A 27,055-nucleotide genomic window follows, 5' to 3' on the forward strand; every position below is an offset into this window, starting at 1 on the left:
CATTTTTGCTATTAACATTTTGCTATTACCTCTGGACACAAATCCACAGTTTGAGAACTGCAAAACTAAGCATCTCTGATGGTATCTTCTAGACTGAGCACTGAGTCCCATTGGGTAGATAGAAAGATTAACCTAACTAATCTATACAGAAGCCTGTGGAACCCCATAAGACTGGGTCCCTAATCCATGAACTATTAGAACTCATTTACAAAACTTTTCTTAAACATTACATGAATATATTGTCTCATACTATAGAAATAGAATTTATAATCCCTATTCCATGATGAGATATAATGTATCTTAATTAAAACTATCTTTAGATAGGTTTTTCCTCAAAAAGCATTTTATCAAAAAAATCCAATTTAAATAAAATAATTGATTTTTATCCACCCTGACAGTGGGGCATGGTGGTCATGGAGGATTGATCCCCAGCTGGAGCGAGGCAGGGGCCAAGGACAAGAGCACAGCGAGGCATGAGGTGGTGGGGATTGGTTCCCAGCTGGAGCGAGGCAGGAGCCAGGGGCAAGATGAGCACAGTGGGGCATGGGGGTAGGATTAGTCCCTGCTTACTGGAGCAAGGCAGGGGCTGGGGGCAAAAGCACAGTGAGGCGGGAGCTAGGGTGGTCCCTGGGGCAAGGGAGGAGCGGGAGGTAAACTGCAAGCATAGCAAGGCTGGGGAGGGGGTAAACAGGATCCTCCCCCCTGCCCCTGCCCGAATAGAGCAAGTACCTACTTTCTCCCTGGTTCTAGCCCATTCTTTTCATCTCTCTCTGCAGTGAGCTGCCCCTCCTCCAGTGTGATGAATTGGGAATGTTCTTAATGTTTTCTCAGAATACAGTGTGGATGCCTCAGTTTCCCCTATGCATTTCTTAAGAATCTAGGTGGTGGGATAAGGGTGTGTGATTGTTGCAGAGCCCTAGGCAGGTGTGATGCTGTCTGCACAGTAAATGGCTGACAGGGGTGCAGGGTCTGTCTAGGAGTTAGGGTGAGGGAGGGGGCTCAGGGTTGGGGCAGGAGGTTGGGGTGTGGAGTGCTTACCTGGGTCAGCTCCTGTTTGGTGCAAGGGGTGCAGGTGGGAATGTGGGGGGGGTGGGGTGCAGGAGTTCCTGTTTGGTGCTTAGGGTGGGGGGATGTCGGGGGGTGCAGGAGTCAGGGCTGGGGTCGTGGGTGTGTGTGAGGGAGATACAGGAGTCAGGGCAGGGGGCTGGAGGTGTGGGCTGGGGTTGTGGGGGTGCTTCCAGCCCCCTGCCCTGAGTGGCTCACGGCAGGCGTCTGGAGAGGGTATGCCCCAATTCCACACCCTTCCCCAAGGCCCCGCCCATGCCTCTTCTCTGCCTCCTCCCCCGAGCAGTGAGCATGCTGCGGCCCAGCTCCTCCCCTCCCTCGTGCCAGCAAACAGCTGTTTGGCAGCAGGGGAAGTGCTTGGAGGGGGAGGGGTGAGAACGCGGCATGCTCCGGGGAAGAGGTGGGGGAGAGGGGAGCTTGGCTGCCAGCGGAGCCTGCCCTGCTGCAGCAGGAGCCCGCAGTACCAAGCTTCTGCCCGGTGTCCCCTCAGGAGAGAGCAGGGGGGCAAAGAAGAGCAGGTTGGGCCGGGGCCCCTTTGGAGCGTGGGCCTGGCGCCAGTGGCACCATGGTAAACCTGGTTCTGGTAACAGCTAATTTAGACCCCATCATTTTGTATGTAAATTTGGGATTATGTTTTCCAGTGTGCATTACTTTGCACTTGTCAACACTGAATTTCATCAACCTTTTTGGTGCAGTCATCCAGTTTTGTGAGATCCCTTTGTAACTCTTCATAGCTTTAGACTCAACTGTCTTGAGTAATTCTGTATCATCTGCAAATTTTGCCACCTCTCTGTTTACCTTTTTTTCCAGATCATTTATGTATATGTTGAACAGCACTGGTCCCAGTATAGATCCTTGGGGACCCCACTATTTACCTCTTTCTATTGTGAAAGCTGACCATTCATTCCTAACCTTTGTTTCCTGTCTTTTAACCACTTACTGATCCATGAGAGGACCTTCCCCCCTTAATCTATGGCTGAATAATTTGCTTTAAGAGCCTTTGGTGAGGGACCAGTCAAAGGCTTTCTGAAAGTCCAAGTATATCCACTGGATCACCCACCTTATTGTCCTTGATTCTGCTGGTCATAGATTCCTCCTTGTGTGCCATAGCTTCCCTTATCAGTTTTCTACAATTCCTGTGAGCTATATATATAAAATTAATAGCTACCTTCACCTCCCCTCTATACCACAGCATTTTTTTTAACCAGGACAGCTTTCTTCTTCACGTGTGGCTTTTGAGGCACCTAGTATGGTGTTCTTAAATGATTCCCAATTATCATTCACATTTTTCTGATTAAGTTCTTCCTCCTGGTATATGATTTGGCTCATAATGGTTTTCAGTTTTGTGAACTAGGCCCTGGTAAAGCACCAAGTATATATATTACCAGTCTAGATTTTATTCTGTTTGCACATTATAAATGTGATCAAGTCATTATCACTTGTACCTAAGCTACCACTAATGTTTAGGTCCATGATTAGATTCTCTTTATCTGTTAATACAAGATTTAATAAATAATTATCTCATGTTGGCTGCAACACTTCTTGAGTTAGAAAATTATCATTTATAATGTTTAGAAATTCCAAGGATATTTTAGTATGGCAACATGAGATGGCCAGTATATGTCACTCAAATTGAAGTCCCCCATCATCACAGTTTTTTTCCTCCTACACATTGTAGACTAGGGTGTAAGGAAGCATAGTACAAGATATTATGCAGTTTCCTAGTGTAGTGTTGATAAATTTTCACCACCAATTAGTAGAATATCAACAGTTATTTCTACCCAATCAGCTCCTTATAGATCTGGGCCATGATGGTTTGATACACTTGAATTGCTGAGGTAATCCCAAACTGAAATCACTTAGGCATACTGTATATGTATCAAAATTGGAGTTAAAGGTGCAGAGTTATGACCTTTCTCTAAAAAGAACGAGGCGTACTTGTGGCACCTTAGAGACTAACAAATTTATTTGAGCATAAGCTTTCATGGGCTAAAACCCACTTCATCGGATGCATGCAGTGGAAAATACATTAGGAAGATATATATACACAGAGGACATGAAAAAATGGGTGTTGCCATACTAACTATAACGAGAGTAATCAGTTAAGGTGAGCTATTATCAGCAGGAGAAAAAAAACTTTTGTAGTGATAATCAGGATGGCCCATTTCCAATAGTTGACAAGAAGGTATGAGTAACAGTAGAGGGGAAAATAGCATGGGGAAATAGGTTTTACTGTATGTAATTATCCATCCACTCCCAGTCTTTATTCAAGTCTAATTTAATGGTGTCCAGTTTTCAAATTAATTCCAATTCTGCATCTGTGACAACCCACTTCTTAGAAGAGTTAAATGCTTGTAAGTTGAACCCCAAACAGATGGCTGCTTGTGCATTTGATGGAGCTGCAAACTTCTCTAGAAGACATAGTGAAGTACAAGCTTTGCTCAGAGAAAAGTGTAACCCTAATCTCTCCTGTACACACTGCAGAAGCCGTCTACTCCAACTAGCACTAGTATGAGCTGCAGAATCTTCAAAAAGCATTAAAAAGTCATAAATTTAATGTCTTCATGATATTCTTTTTTCAGCAAGGGTCCAAAAAGACTGAACATCTTGGAAAAAATACACTGGGACTGAAGTTCAAATTAGTCAGTCTGTGAGTTTTCCCAGGTTGTTCTCATGAGTGATCCTTGGCTGTTGTCTTAAAATTACTGCAACCATTATTACTGGCTTTGAAAAGTATCTACCGAAATGGGACAGATTTAAGTAGTGAGGCTGGTGGACTACTTTTGTTACTAAGTTCAGAGAAGACTATCACCATTCTCTCTCTTGTAAGTCTACTGTAGAAACCACTTGGGTCATTAAACAGTGTCATCCAGGCATCTGCTACAACAGTATTAGATCTCTGTCCAGCCAGAGAAGCTACATTTGGATCAGTCAGAGAGATATCAATTGAAAAAGTACTGGAAGAAGCAAAGACTTCAGTCCAGAAGTTGACTAATGAAGGCACTTATATTGAATCCTTAAGTGAAGAAGACAAGAAGTGTTTGTTAAGCCAGCTGAAAAAGTACACAGGCTTGATTCTTACATCTCTACAACAGTGACTTCTGGATTCTATCAACCTTTACGTAGTTTTTACAGATCCCTCTCCTATAAAACAGTTGAGTGGAGTGAGGCACTACCTGCAATAAGGCTGCCATGTGATCAGGACAGAATAAAGAATTTGAACACAGAGTGGACTATCATATAACGAATGAATGAAGATTTGACTTCAACTTCTTTTTTTATCATCACTAATGGCTCAACCCTATCTTTGTGCTATGTTTCCTGGGATAAAAGAAGTAGGAATTCATCTCTTTCTAGTCCCAGTTACAATAGCTATGGTTGAGCCTTCTTTTTCATCATTGAATACAATTTTGTGTTCTGAAAGATGTCGCCTTCTGCCTGATCACGTGAATGAACTAATGAGCATATCAATTGAAGGAATGGAAGTAACGGACACACGAGAAGCCACCGAAGATGAACGCACTACATTCAAGAAGTTCATGCACGTAGTTGTGCAAAAATATAACAAGAAACCAGGAAGGATGAGATATAGTGTTTCATAAAAGGCTTGAGTAACCAACTTTAATTTGTGTGATTTTAAAACATGAGTTAAATCTAATAAAATGGTCATGAAACATTTTTCTGTTTTTACTATGGTGCCATAGAGCCCATCTTCACCCTCGTGGTCTCACCCCTCATCGGCCCTGACCCCCACTCTGTAAATTCGAACACCCCTGTCTAATTTCATTTCCTGGGGAAAACACAACCTGTATCTTGGTTCTCAATGTTCATTCCTGTTATGCCAAACACATTTGGTCAGTTGGCCAAATGTGGTAGCTGCCTTTCTGATGAGAGAATTAAGCTAGTCATCTAGAGAGAGATTATGATACAGATGATCCTAGACAGCAGAACTTATGCACAACTTCTACCAGGATGTTAGCTATTGAAGCTTCTGGTGCAGTCAACACACCTTGTGCCATAATCATTTTATATACATTGATATTTAGTCCAAATTCATCACAAGCTGCTAAGGCAAAGCTGTGCCAAAGTTGCTGGAGCTCCTCTTTACTGTGTGCAATGAGCATTCCATCATCAGCAAAAACAAGTTCTGTTATCAATAGGCATCTAACTTTGCCTCTTTTTTGCTTTTAGATGTGCAATGTTAAAGAATTTCCCATCTGATCTTGTATGCAGACGTATACCTTCAGTACTAGATGAGAAAGCATGACAAAGCAGCAGAGAAAAGAACATAGGCATCAGGTTTGTATAATTTTTGGTGGTGCCCAAAATGGTGGTCGTACACCCCCCCCCGGCTCTCGCCCTGTAAGCCGATATAAAATGAAGCTACAATGCGTCGGCACCACAAGATTACAAGGGTCAATTAAAAGTGGAAAGTCAGAAGCAGCACTTGCCTGCTTCAATATACGGTATTAAATTTTGTTGCACCTGTTGTGACAAAATGGGAATGTTCTTAATGTTTTCTCTGAATACTGTGTGGGTGCCTCAGTTTCCCCTGCAAGGTGCCAACTGAAGGTGTTGGGGACAAAGAGATTAGGTGGCCTCCTTGTCCGGAAGAGACACAAAGGCTAGAGGAGGGAGTGTCAGTTTGGAGCTGGCTGGGGAAATGGGGAGAGGCCCAGAACTTGGGTCTAGGCTCCCCACCCTCCAAGATGGACCTGACTGAGGGGTCCTGTTTTCTGTACCTACAAGCTCTGTTTTAGACTGTGATCCTGTCATCTAATAAACCTTCTGTTTTTACCGGCTGGCTGAGAGTCACGTCTGACTGCAGAGTTGGGGTGCAGGGACCTCTGGTTGCCCCAGGACCTGCCTGGGCACACTCGCTGCGGAAAGCACATGGTGTGGAAGGGCATGCTGAATGCTCCGAGGTCAGACACAGGAAGGTGTAAGCTTCTTGCCCTGGAGACAGTACACTCAGAGAGAGGAAGCTCCGAATATACCAAAGAGTGCTGGTGCCAAAATACATCCCTGTTTGAAACCACTGTGGCTGTGAAAGCTGTCAGATTGATCAACCTCTGATTTGACTGTAGTTTTATGCCATCATGGAAGGCTCAAATCAGACTGAGGAGAACTGGGGGAACAACCAATTCTCTCCAACACTAGGAAAAGGTCCTTTGTGCTGAGCAGGTCAAAAGCCTTTGGGAGATCTTCTACCATAATAAACATGAGTATTAATAGAATAATCCAGGAGGAAAGTTTAAGTTACCCATTGTCAGAGGGACGAAGATGAACAAAAAGGCAAAGCATGAGATGATAACATGTCCTCTCTCTGGAGACAACTGTGTTGTAGACTGGATGGTCAGTGACCACGTGGAAGGGTAGATGCTCAGTACCACCACATGAGCTCTTGGAGAGGAAGGTTCACTCTGAAGTGAAAAGATGTCAGTTGGGAATAGCAGCACCGAATTGGTGCATTTGGTAAGAACAGCCACTAGGTGTCACAAAACTTGTATGTATATACATACATGTTGGTGTGTGTAGTTGCTGTTACTGGGCTATTGCTGTGCCAATGGCGGAAGAATTTTCAGGGGCCCCCTGAAGAAGTAAACAAAGAAAGAATCGAGGGGTAACTATGATAATCTTATTCATGGACTGAGAATGAGCTTTGAATGCAGCAAAAAAGTAAGTTATCAGAAGGGAGAAGAATTAGTTCTGCCATTCCTCAGAAGGAAGTCACATGGACTCCAGGGCCAAGCTAGCACAAACCAAAATGGCTATCTGTACATATGTTCTGAACTTGAAGTTGAAAATGTAAACGATCATCCAGTTTTTCAAAGGACCAGACAGGATATAACATACTAGTGGGACCACTGGTCTAATTCAGCGTGGCATTTCCTGGCTCTCATAGAATAGGGACAAAGATGACCATTTTAATTATTTTAAAAGGAACATTTTTTCAGTCTCATAACTCACATGGCTCATGCCCCCACCTCTCCACCTCCCCCCCCCCCACACTTTTCTGATATATCTTTATGATTGAGATAAAGGATGGACAATTTCAGCCCAATGAGAGATTTTTTGAAAGTTACAATGGAGTGAAAATAGGGTTTAGAACCTTAACTGCTGTGATACTAATCTCAAATTTGACACCACTTCAGGGGATGCTCCTCCCAGATAACCTGACACTGAATATCAAGAAAGGAGAAGATTATGGCATTATTTAGAAACAGCCTGAAGGGAGAAATTAAGGAATTAAAATCTATAGCATCACTGTGGAGTCTGTTAAAATCTAGTTAGAGTCCTACAAAGGATAAGTGCCCTGGGGGGAAAAAAACAGGAAGTAAATGCAAGAAAAATAGTATTTGGGAGCGATTAGAGTAATTTAAACTAGGTTTAAATGTCAGCCTTATTTTTAGTTCTCCAGTAACTTTGGTTAACAAAATTGGTTTGACTTGAAGAATGCAGAAGATATCTCCTTAGCCAGGCATAGTCAAGTCTTTTTTCCTCAAGGTCCAAATTTCTTGGTCAAGGTATAGTCAAGGTCCAGACTCCAGAGAAAATAATAAAAAAATCCCTAACAACGATCGTAAGTAAATAAAAAGATTTCAGGGTCCATTCAAAAGCATCTGGCAGTCCAGATTTGGCCTACGGTCTACCTATTCACTAGAGTAAAGGAGGCAATGTGTGAAAACTGTTTTTGAGGTATAGGTAAGAAGTTAACCTAATTTGAAATGAAGACTTGAACATTTCTTTGAGTCACTGAAGCTCAAAAACAGATTGTTACAGCCCCTTCAATCTTTCAATATAGTTAAATCTCCCAGAAAGCTCATTCACAGGCTAGACTTAATGAACAGAGATTGTAATCAAGCAAAGGTTACAGTATGTGTATGTACAATTAATTCTGCTACCTGCTTGCATCCTAGAGAGTGACCAAAGGGTCTTTCTGTACTTCACCATTATAACAGATTGATTTTTGTTTAGTTGGCTAGATGATCAGCATGCTAGTTCTGGGTTTGCAGTTTTCTTCAATTTATCATATATCTTTGTTATTTATAGGGGTGGATATTCTACAGAATGGCAGCTAATTTTGTTTTCTTCTTTTCTGCTAAGTATGAAGAAAACTGGTCAACCTGTTATTGTATTATGTGCCATTAAAGATCCCCCTGAATATAAAACCAGTCTGTAGAAACTCCATAATTAAGGTTGCAAGCAGGGTTCCATTATGAGCCCTATATTCACTGCCTCAGAAAATTATCAGCTTAAGTTTGGCATGCCAGCAGTTACCATGCTAAACTTATTTTCATTCTACTGTAGTTTTCAGGGCCTAGTAGTTTGAAGGCAAATCATCAAACCAACTGTGAATTAGCAATCCTTAAATCTGAGAATTTTAGCATTTTGCTTCCCAGAATTTTGCTCCCCAGAATTAATTATCCTTCACTTACACCAGGTTCAGTCATGTTCACCTCTGCTGAGGGCAGTTGAGTGATACTGGGGTAACACTTGAGAGAAGAATGAGGCCTAAAGTATTTAATTTGTTTGGTTTCCTTATTCTAGAAAACATTTGATTATAAAAATTACACATTAAAAACAGATGAAAACCATTTAGTCTATGATCTAGAGCAGACATCTCAAACTCTGGGGCCTGGCCCCATCTGGGGGAAAGGAACTGAATTTGGACTCACTTCTGTTTACAGTCCTAAAATTAAGAATATGCCAGTGGCTGGGAACCTCCCTGTTAAAGTCCTTCCTGTACCCAGCTGGGTTGCAGGGACTGAGTGTATAGGGTGACCAGACAGCAAATGTGAAAAATCGGGACGGGGGTGGGGGGTAATAGGAGCCTATGTAAGAAAAAAGACCCAAAGATCAGGACTGTCCCTATAAAATCGGGACATCTGGTCACCCTATGAGTGTAGATTCTCCTGCACTGACTCCTCCAACCATGCTGGAATCTGCTGTTGGGTTGACATTTAGTGCAGGGAGAGGTCCCCACTCCTCTACTCAGTGCTTCCCCTGCTGGTACACAGGTAGATGGAAAAGACAGAGTTAAGCAGAGGAAGGAGTTTGTCATCTCAGGGTCTTGCTGGCAAGGTGTGGTTTGGCCTCTTTAGATCATAACAGGAAGTAGGGCGATAATTGGTGAGTCTTCACTGGGATCCCCTCAAATTCTTCACTGCCCCCAATAATCCCCTTCCAAGCTGCCAGACTCCTGTCACCACCCATGTTCCCCTGACTCCCTTCAAAGCTTTTGATATGGTCTCCCACAGTATTCTTGCCAGCAAGTTAAAGAAGTATGGATTGGATAAAAGCTGGCTACATCGTTGGACTCAACGGGTAGTAATCAATGGCTCGATGTCTAGTTGGCAGCCGGTATCAAACAGAGTGCCCCAGGGGTCAGTCCTGAGGCCGGTTTTGTTCAACATCTTCATTAATGATCTGGATGATGGGATGGATTGCACCCTCAGCAAGTTCGTGGATGACACTAAGATGGGGGGAGTGGTAGATACGCTGGAGGGTAGGGATAGGATCCAGAGTGACCTAGACAAATTGGAGGATTGGGCCAAAAGAAATCTGATGAGGTTCAACAAGGACAAGTGCAGAGTCCTGCACTTAGTATGGAAGAATCCCATGCCCTGCTACAGGCTATGGACTGACTGGCTAGCAGCAGTTTTGCAGAAAAGGACATGTGGATTACAGTGGACAAGAAGCAGGATATGAGTCAACAGTGTGTCCTTGTTGCTAAGAAGGTTAATGGCATATTGGGCTGCATTAGTAGGAGCATTGCCCTCTACTTCGTACTGATGAGGCCACATCTGGAGTATTGCGTCCAGTTTGGGCCCCTTCCCCCACCCCCACTACAGAAAGGGTGTGGGCAAATTGGAGACTAGATGACCTCCTGAGGTCTCTTCCAACCCTTATCTTCTGTGAATATCCTGCTCCCCACTAAATTCCCTAGTTACACTTCCGCTCCGGACAGATTAAATGTGGCAGTGACCACAGGAACCTACAGCGGTGATCTGAAAAGGACCACAGGTCTGGCTTGTCAGATTATTGTGGAAAAGAGATTTTTAAAGTTGTTTATAAGTATTTTTTAAAAGGTAAAAATGCTGCTCCCTAAATACATTCCTTGAGTTCCTAAAATAATACAACAAAGAGTTCTGTGGAACCTTATAGACTAGAAGAAGTATTGGAGCATAAGCTTTTGTGGGTGAATACTCACTTCATCAGACGCATCTGATGAAGTGGGTATTCACCCATGAAAGCTTATGCTCCAATACTTCTGTTAATCTATAATGTGCCACAGGACTCTTTGTCGCTTTTTACAGATCCAGACTAACACGGCTACTCTTCCCAGCACCCTCTTGGATCCTCAGGGTCCCTGCAGTCTTGGTAGCTCTTGCCAGGCTTCTGTTCCCCCTGCCACTCCTACCCCTTCCTAACTGGACTGTTTTGTCAGGCTCAAACCTCTGAGCACAAGTCTCAAACAGGAGTTTCCTGCTTATTACAGCTCTCACCTATGTCTGCTTTCTTCGACCAGCTATAGTTTCCCATCTCTCCTGGCTGGCACCCCTAGCCCTTTTAGCTGGAGTGTTATCTCCCCAGGGTCTGGCTTGAGTTAATCACATGACCTTCTTTCATCATTAGCCACCTTGGAAGGTGAGCTGATATTGTCACAGGTGAGGCTGAGGCCCCAGTTCCCCTTAAAGGGGCCAGCAACCACGTGACACTTCCCCAGAAATAATACAATGAATGCCATTTCTTCCTGTTTTCCTCTCCCCTTTTCCACTTAGGATAGACACAGTTGCTGCTGTTGCTCCCATGTCTGTCTTCGCACTTGGAAGACACACAGCCTCCCATTTGTTCCTCTTCCTCTTGGCATCTTTCTCCTTCTTAGGGTGATCAGACAGCAAGTGTGAAAAATCAGGACAGGGGGTGGGGGGGCAATAGGCACCTATATAAGACAGCCCCAAAAAATCAGGACCATCCCTATAAAGTAGGGACATGTGGTCATCCTACTCCTTCTTCCCTTGCCTTGCAGGAGTGGAGAGGGACCTCTAAGAGAAGGTGCTGAGCAGCCCCAGTGAGACTAGTTGTTTCAGAGGAGGGAGTGGAGCCACTGCATTTTTCAAAGGAAGAGATGGGCAGGGCCGGCTCCAGACCCCAGCGCGCCAAGCGCGTGCTTGGGGCGGCATGCCATGGGGGACGCTCTGCCTGTCGCCGGGAGGGCGGCAGGCGGCTCCGGTGGACCTCCTGCAGGCGTGCCTACAGAGGGTCCGCTGGTCCCGCGGCTCCAGTGGACCTCCCGCAGGTGTGCCTGCGGATGCTCCACCGGAGCCGTGGGACCAGCGGACCCTCCGCAGGCACGTCTGCAGGAGGTCCACCGGAGCCGCGGGACCGGCGACCGCCAGAGCGCCCCCCGCGGCGTGCCGCCATGCTTGGGGCGGCGAAATTGCTAGAGCCGCCCCGAGGGATAGGGGAGCAGAGTGATTCCTGATCGTCTCCTCCTGCTTAGTCTGTTAAAAGAACATTGGTGCTGGGCCTTTTATGCTTCCTGCTCTTTCATCCTCTCCTGTGAAACGTGAAGCTTCTCTAGCAACTCTTCCCTCTTCAAAACCACCAAGTGGCTTCTGGGCTGCTTAGCTACTTCCCTTGGAGGCCTCTGCTCCTTTGAGGGGAGGAGAGGGAAAGAGGAGCAAATGGCATAATACAAAGTGTGGAGTTTCTCAGACCCAGAATGATGGAGCAGCTGAAACAATGGACCAGGAACCCTAAACGTGTTCTGTCCCCATGCTTGCTACCTTCTGTCCCTATGAGTTGCTATTGACTATTGCTTCTGTCTTTACAGAAATGGATATTCTGTGCACACAAAAGAAGCTAATCCGTGTCACTGAAGCTTGCCACAGTACCGGTAAGGCTATTATTTTATATATCTCGCTAATAATTGTTTTATTAATATTCAGTTTATGAATATTGCATCTACCACATGTGAAAATGGAACATGAGCTCACTAGCTTTGGTAAAAGTGGGTCCTGAGTTAATGAGTTGTTAGAGAACCACTGGCTGAAGCCAGAATTCTTAATGTAAGTGTATAATTTAAGGCTTTTGCTAAGTAACATCCTGTTAAAGCAAATGTCATAGGTTAATTATACACAACACAAAGATATATTTTCTTTATTCATTCCAAATTTCTTGCTTTTTAATTTAATTGAGCGCTCCCTTGTTTTTGTGTTATAAGATTGGGGAACATGATTTCTAACAAACTTTCCTAGGCCGTGCATTCTTCTATATCTTTCTATCATGTTTCCTCTTGGTCTCCTCTCCTCCTTCCCAAAAGTAAATTAGTCCTAGTCTCTTTAAGCTCTCCTTGTACGGAAGTCTCCTCCTCCTCACAGCCTTTAAGCATGTTCTTTGTCTTTCTCAGGATTTACCATTTCTAATCTGTCTGTTTTGAGTGATACCATATGAGAATGTGCCCCTGTTGCCCTTCTTCCTGGGGTTGTTATATGACTGCTGATCTTTGATGGTGAAATAAGGAAGAAGTTCTTGACTTTACATGCAGGAATGTCAGAAGTGTTCCTCTGTCAAGGCCAGTGTTGACATTTAGACAGATTCTTGAATCTGCCACCTGGCTTTGCTTCTGAAATATGTAGAAAATGGTTACCACAGCTGCATGCATAACTTCCCTCTTCTCCTCCTTCTCTGCAACCTGCTGCAAGCAAAGACAATGTGGATCTATTTAATATTGCATTAGGGACTGGCAAAGGCACCTTCTATTTTCCACTTCATGATTAATTGTTTCAGAAACCTTCATACCCATTCAATCCCCAGAGATAATCTCATTGGCTTTTAATTCCTGCAGATTTGTTCCCAAATTCCCACCCAGCACGTTTTCTTGTGGCTGTTTCCTTGCCTGCTGTCCATAGGGAAGGAGTCTCTCTGGCTTCCACTGTAACCTTCTCCATTCCTCCCTCCTCTCCTGTTCCCTGGACATCAAGCTAGCATGTCCTAAATTCCAATCTGTGCTTGGATTTTAAGGCAGCATGTCCTATCTCCTGGGAAATTTTAAACAACTAAAAAAAATATGCATACAATTAATCTGTGGAACCTACTGGAGCAAGATATTATTGAGGCAAATAGCTTGGTAAGGCTAGAAAGAAGGGACTGGACATTTGCATGAATAAATATTGCATCTGCAGTGATGCTAATTGTGATAAAATAATAAAGGCTTGTGATCAACAGATTTCAGCATTTAAGGTGATCACGATTTGGTACAGGAAAAATTTCTCCCACTATTTCAGATGCAGTCAACTCTGGTTTTCAGCACCTCCAGTAGTAGGAGATTGGCAGCCATTTGTCAGCTTTGTTATTCTGATTTCTGGGCTGAATTCCCCTCCAGACCCTGAGCTGTGTGGAAATTACATATGGTTTCCTCTTTTTTATTTTTGTATTTTAAAACTTCCTCCCCAGATTGTCTGGAACCTTATCAGAGTACAAATGCTTTTCTGCCTTTGGGGGTTTGTTTTCATAGAAACCTCAGTAACATAGTAACTATGGTTGCCTTTCCGTAGTTTGTAACTAACATTTAAAATTCTACCCATAAACAGAGGGAGAAAACAAGTCAAATTGCAAAAGCTGGATCCCGCTTCCCCATCCAGACTGAGTCTAAATGAGAACGTTGCATGATGCTACAGAATCTGCCCTCCCCCAATCTGGGCCATGGGGAAGTTTCATAGACCACCGTTTCTCAAATGCGGCCACCAGGGGGTTTCCCTACGGCCACGGCAGTTTCCTGGGCAGTGGGGAGGGGGAGCATCAGCCCCTCCCCTTCCTCACTGTTGCTTCTGCATGTGCGGCCTCTCTGGAGACACAGGTGGGACACACAGGTGAGGAGGCGAGCGGTGGATGGGAGCCTGGTGAGGGAGTAAGGAGGCAAGTGGTGAGCCAGCAGTAGGGTGAGGAGGTGGGCAGACGTGGGGTCGGGTCCAGCTCCAAGCTAGGGAGTGAGGAGGTGAGCGGTGAGCCACAAGTGAGCAGGGGTTCTCACGGCTGGCAGTGGGGAGTCTGTGGCAGGGGAGTGAGGAGGTAAGCGGCAGGTGGAGGGGTAAGAGGAGGTGAGCAGTGGGTGGGCATCTGAGGAAGGACGCAGGAGGCAAGCGGCGGGTGGGGGACTGAGGAGGGTCGCAGGAGGTGAGCGGCCGGTGGGGGACTGAGGAAGGACGCAGGAGGCAAGGGCGGGTGGGGGACTGAAGAAGGACGCAGGAGGTGAGCAGTGGTTGGAGGACTGAGGAGGGACGCAGGAGGCGAGCGGTGGGTTGGGGACTGAGGAGGGACGCAGGAGGCAAGCGGCGGGTGTGGGGATGAGGAGGCAAGTGATGGGCACACGGGCAGTGGGTTGAGCCTCCCTGTGGGGAGGTTAGCCCCCGACTCCACCCCTTCCACCTACAGTCAGAGTCCTGAGACCCTCTGCCCAGACCTGTGGCTGGAACCACAAGCCCCCCACCTGGAAAAGTCCTGAGCGCCCCCCACCCCTCGTCTGGAGGAGCCCTGGGCTGGCCGAAGCCTGGAGTGCTTCCCTCCCCACCCTGCCCCTTGGCCAGAGGAGCTCCAGGATGGCCAAAGCACCGAGCTTCCCCACCTCCCCAGAGGAGCCCTGGGTAGCTGCAGCTGTGCCTCCCCTCCCCAGATCCAAGCCTCCCAGATATGTTTTTCATTGTTATTTGGACTTCTATTATGTCAAAGCATTTTTAAATTTACTTCAGAATTGTTGTACAGACAACTACTTTTACCAAAAAAGCAAAAAAAAACAATAATAAAAAAGACAAGAACATGCAAAGCAACTTATTTGTGTTTCTATTCTGTTAGGTCCAGTAAAGAATAGAGATAACTATGCATTATTTTTATTATTGAGTCTGCAAAAAAATCCCAAAACCTTAAATAAATAAATTACAATGATTTGGATTAATATAGGTGCATATTACTTTATTAACTTTAGGAAAAATAAATAATTTTAGGAAAAAGTGTCAGTGTGGCCATGAGCAAGAGTTGGTGGCCACACTCTGAGGCCACCAAAAAATGTGTTGCGAGAACCCCTGCCAAAGACTACTGTCTTCTGTGCCCCTACAAAGGAGGTTTCCATACTTGGCTGGGTCACATTGCATCCCCTCAGTCAGGGGATTCATATTTTGGGGTAAATTGAATAACTGAATAATCATATATCCACAGAACCCATGTCCTGCCTTGCCTCTACCCTTTCTGAGTATGCAATGGACTCATTTCACTGTCAATCCATTGGTTAGTCTGCATGGTCTTTGGGTCAGAGACCTATCTTCTAGGCATCTTTTGTGAAGTGCCTAATATGCTTTTGGGTGCTATAAAACAAATAACCTGCCACAGGGCACAATAGCCCCCTCTCTACAGGAACCCTCCAGTGCCTATACTGATGGATGTTAATTATGTAAGTATTCCAAGGAGAGAGAACTAGGAGCAATAGGATGTAATTAAGACAAAGATAATTTAGGAGGAACCTCAGGAAACATTTCTGGACAAGATTTTTCATACTGTGGAATAGTCTCCCAGAGGAAGTAGTGGAAGCCTCAATACTTAGAATGTTTAAACCCAGACTGGACAAAGCAATCATGGATATACTGAAGCTTTGCACTGGTCCTGGGGTGAATGGACTAGATGCTATCTATGGCACATTTGTTAGTGACGGAATGGATCCTGAGTATGGATTACTGCCCAGTTACCAACATTGATGGTGGTATAGCCCACCTATTTAATGTGTGGTTTCTTTCTGAAAAGTGTCTGTAAAAATGACCCCTTCTTCCTGAACAGATCTGCTACCCCTCTTTATTCAGAGACATATGTGCAGACTTTACTGACAACAGTTAATATAATGAGGCTGCACAGTTATCGAGGGCAGAATGTGGCCTGCAGAATCTTTATTACTGATGGTGATGTGTGAACCAGAGAGAGCTGAGCTTGCCGTTCAGATCAAAGGCTGAGTTTGCCAGGTGAGCAGTGAGAACAACCATCTTTTTACTTGTATTGAACCAACTTCTGTTGGTGAAAGAAACAATATTTTGAGCTAGAGAGCTCTTCCTCAGGTCTGGGAAAGGTACTCAGGGCTTCTACACACTAGCACTTACTTTGGTATAACTTAAGTCACCCAGGCTTAAATTCAAAAGCAGCGCTGCAGCAGCGCGCGCCGCAGAAAGCGCGCGCGCTGTCAAGCGCCCAGCGCAGGAGAGGGAAAACTCTCCCAGCCCAGCTGTCCGCTCTCCCCCCCGGGGGGACAGCGGACAGGCGCTGGGGCGCGCTGCTGGGGGGGGGGGCTGATTACACTGTAGCGCCGCAATTTGCAGCGCTGCAGAGGGTGTGTTTTCACACCCTGCTGCAGCGCTGCAAATTTGTAAGTGTAGTGGAAAAGCCACTTCCAGAGCAACATAAGGTACACCAAGCTAAGCGCTGGTGTGAAAGCTCTCTTGCCGACATAGCTACCGCTGCTCGGAGAGGTGTAGTAATTATGTCAACGGGAGAGACTGTCAGCATCAGCAGTGCTCCAGTGGCACAGCTACATCTGTACAGCTGCGTCACTGTAGCGGTTCTATTGTAAACTAGCATGGCAACTAAATACAAGGTTGAGCAGATAGTTCAGTGTAAGTCGTTGGCACATATTCTAAGGCACCATTCAAGATGAAGTGGCCCGTTAACAGCTCTGTAGTCAAAGGACAAAAAAGGGGGTGAGTTGGTTTATTACGACCATGATTTTTAGTGTCTAGCAAAGTTGTGAATTTAAGCATCCAGGCAAACTGGCCTATGTCATAAATGGTCACATACACCAAAAATCACAGCAATATTCATGTTACTCCCAGTCACTTAGTGCCAGTCACTTACCCAGATCAGTTGAATCTCAGATCTCAAACCAAAGACAATGCCTATAGACAAATGAAACTTTTATCATAAGCAAACTCTTTATGTCCTTTAGGGTTAACCCAGGCAAAACAACTGGGGGTCTTTTGCTTATGCTTAGAGATTCTTGCCCCTTTAGAGTCCAAGCAGCAAAAAGAACCTGCACAACTCTTTCAAAAGACAAGCCTGGGAGCTTAATGTCATAACTTTGCTTAACACTAAAAATCATGATCTTAATAAAGACACTGGATTTATGGCTTATTACAACAATCTGTAATTCACTAGCCCCCACCCCCCCGTTTTTGTCCTATGATTATGGGGGTGTTAATGGGCCACTTAGCCTTGAATGGTCCCTTACAATATATGCTAACTAGTTATGCTAAGCTATCTGTTAGACCTTGTATTTAGCTGTGACACGCTGAGTACCTTTTCCAGACCTAAGGAAGAGCTCTGTGTAGCTCAAAAGCGTGTCTCTTTCACCAACAGAAGTTGGACCAATAAAAGATATTATCTTACCCACCGTCTCTCTAATATCCTGGGATCGACACAGCTACAACACTGCTTATCTTTTTTTTACTTTGTAAACTGGGCAAACTGCTTCTGGGATTAGAGAGATGATAAACATGTAGGCTGCAAAGTATTTTTATAGTCATTTTTCAGAGTTTAGCCATTCTTTGAAGCAGGGTGCATGTGTCACAAGCCAAACAGTAAACCAACCCTTCCTCTCTGCAGGAGCTCCAAGTGTGTGAAGGTGAGGGGCCCAGGGCACAGAAGGGGTGGGGTGAAGAGTCCAGATTTGTACCGTTGTGATTAGAATTGGTGGATACAGCAAAGTTTGCAAAAATTAATTATAAATCAGCCCCTCTCTTTTTTTCTCCTTTCCCAGCTGTAATTTCCATTTTTCTTGTGTGTTTGGATCTAGGTGGTGAACTGTAGCAGATGGAAGTGAGGGAGGGCAAAGCTATCTCCTTTTAAGAGTAGCTCTTCCTCTCATATACAGCCTGGCCAGAGCTAAGGGAGTCTGAGTGTTAGATGACTTCAAAGACTGATGAATAATTGCTTTCTGTTGATGTCCAAGACACTATTTTTCTTTTAAAAGTGCCAGCACAGCCAGACATATATCTGCCTCTGCTTATGTCCCAAAAGGGGAAGGCACAAGGTATTCTCTTTGGCAGCTTTTGCTTCCTATTACCAAACACTTTGTGGCACTCTCTTTGTGGAAGCCCGGGACTGAAGCAGGTTGCAAGCATGAGTTAATTTCTGCCTTAATGAAAAATCACAGGGTGACCTGCTTCTAAGTTCCTTCTGAGTCATGCAGAGTTAAACTAACCCCTCCCACAGCCATGGACCGTTAAATAGCTCTGTTTCACATGCACCTCTCGCTAAGCAGCTCAGAGCCAGCAGAGGCTGAGAAAGGAGGGGAGAGAACACTGGCACTGATGGACGAGCCAAAGGGTAAGAACAAAAATGAGTTGCTCTGAACTTAAAAAGCAAAATCCGCTTCTAGGGAGGAGGTGGGGGAGAGGGACTTTGGGGAGCTTTTCAAATGGCTCTGACCTGCTGTGACGTCAGCCTCACCACAAACAAAAGTTTGACAAGTTAATGAATATTCATGAGAAGCTTATACTCATTGAGATTTGTCATTCAGGAGTGAACTAATTTTGAGACCCTCCTGCAGCCAAATGCATCTCGGAACAGCACAGACTACACAGTCACATTCATTTCTCATTACGGAACTCAATGCATATGTTCTGAGACGATGAATTCATCGTCAAATAGATTTATTTTGGTCTATGCTGCATGCAGTCTTCTACATTCCTTCCCTATTGTGAAATTAGCACACAATTCTCATCTTGGAGTTCAGTTTCTCAGACAGTGTAGAGGAGCACTGACAAGTGATCCTGAGCCCTCCCGCGCTCGTGTGTGGGGGCGGGGGGAGGTTGATGGGGGAGGGGAAGAAGGATTTGCAGTGGTTGTAAAGAAAAGAGGAGGCAAGATGTTTATAACCTTTGGCCCTGGGGCTGTGTTATGTGAGTGTTAGCCCAGAGGGTTACCAGTTGTTGTTTCACTGCAGTTTGGAGACAGCAGGTATGTGTGAAATTAGCCCCTGGGGGCTCATGTCATGAAGAGAGTGGGTGTCCCCTGTGTCACTGCAAAATGAGAACAACCTTGGAGGGTGTGTTTCTTGCAGAGGGTGCTTCTGGTGGTAGAAGTCTTGCCATGAGACCTCTCAACACAGGGCAGGGAATATTTGGGCAAAAAAGGGCAAGCACTTGAAAGAGCATAAAGGTGTGAGGGTGCCCTGCTGGGGGGTAAGGGCTTGACGGGGTATGAAGGTGCTGCTACAGCAGGACACAAGGAGTTCTCAAAGCCTGAGGACTCTTGGTATGCAGCTGGGAGGAATCTCACAGCAATATTCTAGGGAAGAGAGTCTCTTATGGGGGCACATGGGGAGAGAATGATTCTTAACCCATGTTTGTTGGTGGCGGGGTTGTTTGACAGCAGGGTGGTTCCTGCTAGAGCTAACAGTTGCTCTCCATTCTGGTGCTGGCATCTCAGATTTATCGTCCTGGTGACATGAGTAGCTACGCTGGTGACACCTGTAGCACATTGGCATGAGGTTTCACGTCATCAATGTACACACCCTGGAGCTGAAATTTAGCCCAAACATTGACATCAGCATGGCAACCTTTTTCACAGACCAGCCTGCAGCAGAATTAAGTCTTCACCTTTTCTCAATACATGATGAGGCTTCTAGATGGCATTGTCATGGAGCCTTCCTTTTATAATCAGCTGGAATATTACACATAGCAGAAAACATATCACCTATCATCTGTTATGTTCAACATCTGGCAGAAACATTTCCTACTTTAGAATCTGTTTTTTCTGTCTGGCCATTTTACACTCTGTACTGTAACTTGCACTTTACAGTCTGCTCTGATCTATAATTCAGCCTGATGTGAGGATGTATAGCAAGGATCCAGGCAAGTAGGAGGCTGGGCAAGGTTCTAGGAAGAAACTTTTCAGTGAAACAGGGAGAGAAACTTTAGGGATAATATTGTTTCTTATTCTAATAAAGTTATTTGTTCAGTGTTAGAAGAAAGTGACTCTTTCTGTAATTCTTTACCATTGTCACAATGACAGAGTGTCAGCAGATGATTCATTCTGAACCAGAATAAATAAAATGCCAAAGTTCAGTTCTCCTCAAGAGTTTTGGGGAGCGCATTGGATGGTCTAAGTGAAAGAGTTAGGTTTATTAGGAACAAAAATTATATCAGTGGTACAGGTTTGTTACTAGATGGAGATAGTAAAATTGTTAGTAATTATGCAGCAACGTTTAATATTTCTGTACTATATTTTGAAAGAAGGACGATGATTTAGTCATATCAGATGAGGCTGATGAACCATTTTCCAGTCCATTAGTAACAAAGGATGCTAAACAACATTTACCAGGTATAGGCATTTTTAAATGCACAAGCCCAAATAACTTGCACTCAAGAAGCCTAAAAGAGGTGGTTGAGGAGATCTCTGGCTCTTAGTAAATCTTGGAATACTGGGGAAATTCCGGAAGACTGGAAGAGATCTAATGTTGTGTTGGTATTCAAGAAGACCAAGTGGAACAATCTGGGTAATGATAGCCTGACATCAGCCCCACGGGATTTCATTATAAAGAGTTAAAAGACACAAATATAATTAATGCCAATCAACGTGGTTTTATAGAAAATAGGTCTTGACACACAAACTTGATTCAATTTGTTATGAGATTAGAAGTTTGGTAGGTAAAGGTAATCACATAGACTTTTGTATGGTGTTTGACTTAGTACTGCACAGCACTTTACAATATCAATAACCAGGATGCTATTTTTTAATGTACATGGTTGATTAAGAACTGGCTAACTGGCAGATCTCAGTAAGTAATTCACAATCATCACTGAATGGAGGTGTTTCTAGTGGTGGATTGGTCATTGCCATTTTGAGTTGTATTCATAAGAGCATCATGTGGTACAAGAAGGGGATAGTCCTCTACAGTTCTGCTGTGTAATTCATGTAATTACCCAATCATAAGAATGGCCATACTGGGTCAGACCAAAGGTCCATCAAGCCCAGTATCCTGTCCTCTGACAGTGGCCAATGGCAGGTGCCCCAAAGGGAATGCACAGATAGGTTATCATCAAATGATCCATGCCCTGTCACCTAATCCCAGCTTCTGTCAAACAGAGTCTAGGGATGCCATTCCTGCCCATCCTGGCTAATAGCCATTGATGGACCTATCTTCCATGAATCTATCTAGCTCCCTTTTGAACCGTGTTATAGTATTGGCCGTCACAACACCCTCTGGCAAAGAGTTCCAGAGGTTGATAGTGTGTTGCATGAAAAAATACTTTCTTGTGTTTGTTTTAAACCTGTTACCTATTAATTTCATTTGGTGGCCCCTTGTTCTTGTATTATGAGAAGGAGTAAATAACACTTCCTTATTTACTGTCTCTATACCACTTATGATTTTATAGACCGCTATCATATCCCCCCTTAGTCGCCTCTTTTCCAACCTGAAAAGTCCCAGTCTTATTAATCTCTCCTTATACGGAAGCTGTTCTATACCCCTAATCATTTTTGTTGCCTTTTTTCTGAACCTTTTCCAATTCCAATATATCTTTTTTGAGATGGGGTGACCACATCTGCACTCAGTATTCAAGATGTGGGCGTACCATGGATTTATATAGAGGCAATATCATATTTTCTGTCTTATTATCTAGCCCTTTCTTGATGGTTCCCAACATTCTGTTTGCTTTTTTGACTGCCGCTGCCCATTGAGTGGATGATTTCAGAAAACTATCCACAATGACTCCAAGATCTCTTTCTTGAGTGGTAAGAGCTAATTTAGACCCTATCATTGTATATGTATAGTTAGGATTAAGTTTTCCAATGTACATTACTTTGCATTTATCAACATTGAATTTAATCTGCCATTTTGTTGCCCAGTCACCCAGTTTTGTGAGATCCTTTTGTAACTCTTCACAGTCTGCCTGGGACTTAACTATCTTGAGTAGTTTTGTATCATCTGCAAATTTTGCCACCTCACCTGAAAGATATAGAAAAACTGATAGTAGCTTAGAGAAGAGCAAGAAACATAATCAAGAAGCTTGAGTGACTGACAGAGAAAAAGATTACAAGAACTAAGTAGGTAATAGCCCCTGAGGACTCCCCTGACTTGCATCGCTGCTTCTAAGGCCCCTGCATAGCTTTGTAGGGGTGCAGAATCACTGGTGCAAAGGTCTGTCCTGGCCTCTGTGACCCAGGAACCTGTTTGGGCTAACTGGCAGAGGCACAGAGGCGCATACAATTTTACCAGGATCCCCTGGGTCAAATATATGCACAGTAGTTCACCAAAGGGTGGCTTGTGATGTCTCTACTGAGAGTCAGTAGCCCACTGTTCATCATACTAATTTTGAAGTGTATGTAAATGTTTAAGGAATCATATATCTGTACTGAAAGTTATATTCTTAAGGCAGGTCACCAGAAGGTGATCAACATGCCCCCATCAGGCAGGAGGGACAGGACACTTACCTCTTTCTGGCTGGTTATGTGTGTATTGTATATTGTCTGCTTTACAATGGACGCCAAATGCTAATCAAGAGATTGTAAAATCAACAAAGGAGCACACAGGAGAAAACAACTAGCAGGGAGGGACCATGTTTAGGAGTGAAGACAATGGATAGTTGGGGTGCAGAGAGATGCCCTTCATCCTTCACTGAGAACACAAACTGTCAGTGTGTTCTGTCTTGTGAAAGGAAGGTCACAGACAACCTGACTGGAAAACGCTGCAAAGACTTTGGGTGAACTAAACTTCATTAGACAGGAAAGTACCTTTTGTAATTAAATATAGGCTCTAGACTGTGTGTTATGATTTTGTTTTACAAGTAACCATTTGTGTCCAGTACTTCAGCTTGCTACTTCTCAAATCTCTATACTTTGTTAAATAAATTGTAACTTGTTTTCACTATAAACATGTCTTAAGTGCTGTGTGTTAAACAGAGCGGTGATCTGAGGTGGAACTGGTAAGCTGGGTGCACTGCTTCTTTGGGGACAGTGAATCTGTGAATACTATGAGCGTTCAGTGAATCAGAGTCTGGACACTCCAGAGGGATGCTTGGAGAATTCAGGGGTTGGAGTGCGCCTGTATCTAGCCTGTACAGAGAAAGGGGAGTGTTTTGTGTTGCCTGCGGCTATGGTGTTGGGGAGCTCACCCATGGCAGGCACGGACAAGGCTTGGCAGCAAGGTGCCTCACAGTCCTGGGGACTTCTTGGACACATCACAGCCACCCCCTCTCACTGTCCTGGAATGCCCCTTGCACCCCAGGACTCCTGCTGATGTGGTGTGCAACTAGCAGAACCTGCTCCATACTAGGTGTATTCCCCAGTGGGCCATTACACCAACCTAATTCTCCTTTCACACCAGCCAGTCACTAACTTCCATGAGTTGACACCTAGTTTGCACCAGAGTCAGTGGAGAATCAGGCCCTAAGGATGGAGATGATTTATTTAGTGTGGTGCAAGGAGTTATAATTAAGAGCATTGGAAGGAGTTTAAGGAGCTTTTTAGGTTGAATATTGAGACAGATTAGCTGATAGTGAGATTTCTTGGGTTGTGGGATCATCTCCAAGGGGCCGGGTGAGGCTTATTGCTTGTCTGGAAAATGTATAACAGAACATACCTGCTTTGGCTTCTCGGAGATAAGCGAGATGGGATACCTTCCATTTCTTACACTAAAATTCCTTTCCCATCTATCCTAGGTGTACCTGAAAGCCGACTTCTTCTCCCAACTGTGGAGAAGGTCCCCTCGTAGAGCAGGGCACTTCCTGCCCAGGTTTTGCTTTTCAGACAGTTGTCACTTATAGCCTCAGGAGAGGAGGAGATGAGTTTAATTGAACAGGAATGACACCCAAAGCAACACCGTGATCTGCAAGAGCTAGGTATTATAAGTAGCAATGCAGTAAAGAGCCAATGGGAGGAGTGTGAGTGGCTGAAAGGAATAGAATGTAATTAGCCAAACCCATGTCAAGCAGATTCTTTCTGCATAACATTTCTAAGATAAAGACTTTCCTATCCATCCATACAGCTGCTTTTATCATATCACCTCAACATTACCACAACATCCTTTTCTCACGGTCTTGACAAATGCAATCTTGCCCTACACGTATCCATTCAGAATGCTAGTGCAAGAACCAATCTCCTAGCTAGCTGCTCTGACCATCTCACTCGTCTCTTTGCATTCCTCCTCTTCTCTGTTGCTTGAAACATAAACTGCTTGTCTTCATGTCAAGACCCTTCATGGCCTATTCCACCCCACCTACCAGCTCTTGTTTATTAGCAAAAATGTGAACTCCTGCCACCATTCCTCACTTCTTACATTTTCAAACAAGCACTTTTGTGCATTCTCCCATGCTGCCCCTCACAGTTGGGAAGAGCTTCCTAAAAACATGCACAAAGCTACCTCATTGTCTTCCTTCAAAACTCTCTACAATCTTTGCTGTGATGCCTCCAAAATCTTGACAATGGTCAGGCTACTGGCATTCTGAAACCCCTGCCTGTCCTGTAGTGCTGACCAATGTTGTCTCATTGTCTTCTTATACCCCCAACATCTGTTTGTCTGTATCCAGCTGTTGTCTCTTGTCTCAAATTGTGAGCTCTCTGGGACCGGGACCATCTTTTTGTTCTGTGTTCGTGCAGAGCCTAGCACAGTGGTGTCCTGGTCTTTGATTGGTCCCTAAGCCAGCGCTATGGTAATACAAATAATAATAAGAGATGAATGTTCCCAGCTGTGTTTATTCTCAGCAGCTGTGAGACTGGTCCTGTTTCTGATTATACACAAGTCCTGTTTTCCTAACCAGGGATGAATACACTTACATAAGGTAGTTCTGATTTGGACAAAGGCATTTTAATTTAATTGAGGTGCAAATTAAGTTAAAGGATCTTGGTTTAGAATTTGTATTTCCTCCCATGTTTTTGTACCTCTTGAGAATGCTTGGTCTGAGTATTTTGGATCAGCATTAGGTCCTTCCTAAGGAAGAGAATTGAGAATGAAAAATCACCCAAGTTTCACCCTAGAATGAGGCACAATATTTTTTGTTTTTTTGTGTGTAGACTTTTATCTTTTCGATCAAAGCTCAGGCCATTAGCTGGCCTTTGAGCTTTGCATGGGGCCAGGAAAATGTGAATTAGCAACCCCAGATGGGGACTTCTGTTCTGTCATCTCACAATTGTCTATTATTTCATTCTTCCCACAGGCCTCTGAAGAAAGCAAAGCTGTGGTAACTTTGCCGTTACTGCTGCTGTGATTTCCGAGGGCTTGTTTACACATACAGCACTGCAGCAGCATAGCTGCACTGATGTAGCGTGTCTGGTGAAGACATTCTATGCCAACAGGCGAGTGCTCTGCGATCAGCATACTAAAACCACCTCTGCGAGAGGCAATAGCTGTGTGAGCAGAAGCTCTCCCGTTGTCATAGCGCTGTCTACATGGGAGGGTAGGTCAGTATAACTACATCACTCAGGGGTGTGGATTTTTCACAGCCATGAGTGATTTAGTTCTATGGATTATAGGTCTGTAGTGTAGATCGGAGCTAAGAGCGACATTATGGTAAGGAGTGCAGCGTAAACTCCCCTCTGAGAGCTTCAGCAACAGCTCAGTAACACACCAATAAAGGGAGGAAGGACAAGGTGAGGAGGAGAAGGATGAGAATTCAGAGCCTCTGCAGATGAGAAGGAAGCATTCTGGGGAGAAGCACATAGGATATCAGGGAAGGGTGCAGAGAGCAGACACAAGAAGGGAGGAAAGTCTGAAGAGGCTGCTTGAACGGTGCTGGAAATAATAGCACAGCCACTGCAACCCAAGGTTTTATATTTGGGGAAAGCAGAGCTTGTCGTTGAGCTTGACATTCCACACAGAAGGAATGGGGAAGGAGCACTAGCTGTGTCAATGTTCCTGGCTACTCCAATGCCAGCCTGTCCCAGCTGGGGCTCTGTAGGGAGCAGGGCAGGAACGCTGGCTGTGAGAAACTCAGTGAGGCAGTGTGCTGTGATGTATAGTGCACTGGACTTGGAGTCAGGAGACCTGGGGCTCTATTCCTGATTATGACACTGGTTTGCTGAGTGACATTGAGCAAGGTCCTTCACCTCTCTGGGCCTCCAGTTCCTCAGGTGTACAATGGAGATGATACTGACATTTGTGAAGGGCTTTGATCTATGGGTGAAAAGGGCTCTACAGGAGCTTGGTATTATTCCTGGGGAAAGACTAAGGTTTAGTAGCTGCAGCAGGGCTCTGAACAGTAGGTGTAATTACCAGTTCCAGCATGGGGAAATATTTTTTTTTCTGTAAAACTTCCCCATGCTTATTTCCCCTTCTACAGTTCCTCATATCTCCTTGTCAATTACTGGAAATGGGCCATTTTCATTACCACTACAAACAGCTCTTTTTCTCTCCTGCTGATAAAAGCTCACCTTAACTGATCACTTTCCTTATAGCGTGTATGGTAACACCCATTGTTTCAGTGTGTGTGTGTGTGTGTCTTCCTACTGTATTTTCCACTACATGCATCCGATGAAGTGGGGCTGTAGCCCATGAAAGCTTATACTCAAATAAATTTGTTAGTCGCTAAGGTGCCACAAGTACTCCTGTTCTTTTTACTCTCTAGAGTGGGACTGATTTAACCAGGCTCCTGCCATTGCCAGAGGGAGAAGTGCAAAGGCCCAGGAGATAGAGGAGGCACGTCGCCTTGCCACAGGAGGCATAGACTGGAATGGGGCGGGACAGACACCAGAAGCATGAGGAAAAGGAGAGGTGAGAGGGCAGCCGCAGTCATGCCTGCGGCAGGTCCAGCGAGCCGGCCCCCTCCGCACGCCTCGCAGGCGCGGCAGTCCAGTCGCGTCTGGCCCGGCCGACCTCCGCCGGCACTCCATGGCAGGTCGCAGGTCCGCCGCCCAGCCCGCCCCCCCCGGGGGACGCAGACGCATTTGCCGCCCTAGGCACCAGCTTGTTTTGCTGGTGCCTAGAGCCGCCCCTGGGTGAGAGGGGAAGAAGCCCTGT

At 44.8% G+C, this 27,055-nt stretch overlaps 1 protein-coding gene across 5 annotated transcripts in view; it reads left to right on the plus strand.

Moving 5' to 3' along the window:
* Positions 1-27,055, plus strand: part of ENTPD1 (ectonucleoside triphosphate diphosphohydrolase 1) — a 93,836-nt gene that overhangs the window by 5,729 nt on the left and 61,052 nt on the right. For 2 of the 5 annotated variants that reach the window (XM_039482734.1, XM_039482742.1), the window contains exon 2: positions 11,906-11,968. In XM_039482734.1, the coding sequence (XP_039338668.1) occupies positions 11,906-11,968 (63 nt within the window). Of the gene's footprint in view, positions 1-5,256; positions 5,365-6,654; positions 6,689-11,905; positions 11,969-18,277; positions 18,427-27,055 lie in introns of those variants that run through there. The other 3 variants (XM_039482736.1, XM_039482737.1, XM_039482735.1) reach the window with 3 other exon arrangements.

The sequence above is a fragment of the Mauremys reevesii genome, linkage group 7 (genome assembly GCF_016161935.1).
Source record: "Mauremys reevesii isolate NIE-2019 linkage group 7, ASM1616193v1, whole genome shotgun sequence".
Lineage (NCBI taxonomy): Eukaryota > Metazoa > Chordata > Testudines > Geoemydidae > Mauremys > Mauremys reevesii.